Source organism: Sinocyclocheilus anshuiensis, unplaced genomic scaffold, assembly GCF_001515605.1.
Source record: "Sinocyclocheilus anshuiensis isolate Anshui unplaced genomic scaffold, SAMN03320099.WGS_v1.1 scaffold276, whole genome shotgun sequence".
Classification (NCBI taxonomy): domain Eukaryota; kingdom Metazoa; phylum Chordata; class Actinopteri; order Cypriniformes; family Cyprinidae; genus Sinocyclocheilus; species Sinocyclocheilus anshuiensis.
Window position 1 is genome coordinate 154,772 of NW_015554080.1, and position 3,266 is coordinate 158,037.

General features: G+C 37.9%; 1 protein-coding gene across 1 annotated transcript in view; it reads right to left on the minus strand.

Annotated features, from left to right (window-relative positions):
• Positions 1 to 2,896, minus strand: part of LOC107669033 (receptor-type tyrosine-protein phosphatase O-like) — a 55,937-nt gene extending 53,041 nt beyond the window's left edge. The window contains exon 1 of the mRNA XM_016461133.1: positions 2,501 to 2,896. Within this exon, the coding sequence (XP_016316619.1) occupies positions 2,501 to 2,563 (63 nt within the window). The 5' untranslated portion in view covers positions 2,564 to 2,896. The remainder of the gene's footprint in view (positions 1 to 2,500) is intronic.
• Positions 2,897 to 3,266: the final 370 nt, after the last annotated feature.

The window sequence follows — 3,266 nt, forward strand, 5'->3', positions numbered from 1 at the left end:
ATCGGTGGGCGGGGCTAAACAGACAGTGATGTAAAATCGGTGGGCAGGGCTAAACAGGCAGCAGTGATGTAAAATCGGTGAGTGGGGCTAAACAGACAGTGATGTAAAATCGGTGGGCGGGGCTAAACAGGCAGTGCTGTAGAATCGGTGGTCGGGGCTAAACAGGCAGAGATGTATCATCGGTGGGCAGGGCTAAACAGGCAGATATGTAGCATCGGTGGGCAGGGCTAAACAGGCAGATATGTAGAAGCAGGCATTGATCTTCTACTGTGGAGGCGGTGCTTATCCACACTATTACATCATAGAGTATAACATTCCACAAGCTGTGGTTTTGGCAGACTGCCTTCAACAGAAGCTGTTTTTAACGACAAAGTTTTGAGTTCTTAAACTTACAAGATGGTTTTAAAGTACAATTGACTCTTATATGTCAAACGATCAAGGGAATTTTGGTTTCTCAGTTCATGACCCCTTTAAATTTCAACTTTTACACGCAGCGCCGCTTCATCAGTGTCAGTTCCAAAACAGTGGACCAATCAGAAGAGCCCAGAGGCGGGGCAAGCGTTGCAAGCTTTTGTTTACAGTAGCACACTGTTTTTTTTTTTTTTTTAAACATTCCTGAGCGCTGCGTCTCGCAATTTTAGATGCAAACACGCCTTCTGTGTGAACGGGCCATAAGTTTTCAATACTACTTCAGTTTTTCTACTTTAAAATCTCACAATCAATGTCTTACACTGTACAGGTTTTATTAAGGTTAATTTAAGTTAACCTTAAGTTTAATGAACATGATGTCTCAATGTTATTAGAAACAATCTCCTCCATTTCTAATGGATTCAGAAAAATCAACTTATGTAAAAGAAAAACAAGTTTTGGCAGATATTTGTTCTTGTTTTAAGCATAAACTCACTTCATTTTAATCAGTTTCTCAGAAAAATCATACCTTCAATTACTTCTCCAGTTAAAGTATCTTGATTTAAGGATGTTTAGATATTTGAACTGGAAAACAAAACAGAAATACTGAGGAATATCAGCATTTTTTGCATTTAATGTCATGACTTTATGAACTTTCTGTTCTGATCTTTAAAGGCCTTCATTTGTCAAAAGGTGAAAATCATTTCAAATTAGATCATATACCAATTTTTTTCAAATGTGATGTTAACATTTAATGAATGGCCATATTCATTATCACAGACAGTTTGTTTATGTGTCATAGATTAAATATTGCATTGTTTATTCATTTAATATATGATAGTGATAATACGAAATAAAATATTTACTAATATATACTGAGAATATCTAAGCAGATTTAAGAGTGCCATCGAATGACATCCAGTCAAGATAATAAACATGAGCTTTAAACACAAATAACATACTAATAATAATATAATATACTAATAATATACACAAATTATTCAAAGTCTGAGCAGAAACTCTGTAACTTGCGTTATAATTACAGATGAAGTCACATAATCACACAGTCTTCAGGTTCACTGATAATAATTACACTGGAAAGTTCCTGCAATACTTGCAGTTTAACATTTAAAAACTGTAAATGTAAGCTTTTTAAACCCATTTTAACAAAGCCACATCATATTTTATAATAATAATAACAATAATAACACTGGAATTTTCCTGCATACTTTCACTGAAAAATTCTGGGTGTAAATATGTTTTAAGGCTATTGAAACATTTTAAATAAAGCTATATCACCGGATTTATAATAATAATATTAACAAAACTAATGCTAATAATATCCTAATAATAATAATAGCAATAATAACAATGTGACCCTAGACCACAACGGGTATATTTGTAGCAAAAGCCAACAATACATTGTATGGGTCAAAATTATAAATTTTTCTTTTACTCCAAAAATCATTAGGATATTAAGTAAAGATCATGTTCATGGATATTTTGTAAGTTTCCTACCATAAATATATCAAAACTTAATTTTTGATTAGTAATATGCATTGCTAAGAACGTCATTTGGACAACTTTAAAGGTGATTTTCTCAATATTTAGATTTTTTTGCACCCTCAGATTCCAGATTTTCAAATAGTTGTATCTCGGCCAAATATTTTTCTATCCTAACAAACCATACATCAATGGAAAGCTTATTTATTCAGCTTTCAGATGATGCATAAATCTCAATTTCAAAAAATGGACCCTTATGACTGGTTTTGTGGTCCAGGGTCACATATTATGCTATTATTATAAAATAAATGTTTCATTTCCTGTGTAACATACAGTGAAAGCAGACTGATGCACACACACACACACACACACACACACACACACTCTCTCAGCTGTGTGACCCAGTTTCGCCTGCAGGAATATCGGAGCAGATTCTGGTCGTGTACCTCGTATCAGTTGCTGCTGATATCAGACACACAGAAACAGAAGAGACACGAACCGATTTAATGACGCGCGCGTGTCTAATTAACGCCTCGCGCTCGCCGCAGACCCGAACGCTCATTTGCGTGAATGCAAAGAACAAACTCACCTGAATGACGATGATGGTGATGATGAAGCACAGCGATAAAACCCAGCGGAGAGCAGAACTCATGTTCGGTCGGGAATCGATCGGGCTCTTTGATTCCCAGCGTCGCGCATCCGAACAATAGCGAGCAATCGAACAGCGATTGGAGCGCCGAACCGAGCCGAAGATGAACGAGTGGAGCTTCCGCCGTCAGAGCGCGAGCGTTTCGTCCATCCGCCGGTTCCGTGCGCTCGGTATCGGGTCTGTGGTTCGGATGAATGATGGAGACCCACCGAGGCTCTAATGAAGCGCAGCAGCGGGTTTCTGTCTCTCGGGCCGCGTCTCAAATCCTCCGGTGGGCCCTAACTAGGGTGCAGCGTTAGTGGGCGCAGCGCCTGTGTCTCCCTCAAAACGCCTCGTGCGCCAGCGACGCCCAAACGCTGTGCACTATCTAGACAGCTGAGCGGGATTTGAGACGCGGCCCTCTGTCGCCCCGCCCTGAATCTCTGAACACAGTCTGAATCTCATCACATGAACAAACCTGCTTTACATCATCCTCATATCTTACCTCATATTTACACATCAAGAACAGTTGCATTCACTGTCATCTGTTTATATGAAATACGGCACTATTTATGGACGTTATTAAATGAATTTTTTTTTTTTAACTCGTATCCATTCATCTGAGAAGTGCATGAAATGCAATTAATTCAGGCTATCAAAAAGGCTAAAATAAGGATTTATAACTTACTAAATACAATTAATTAATTGATTTAAACAAATAAACACA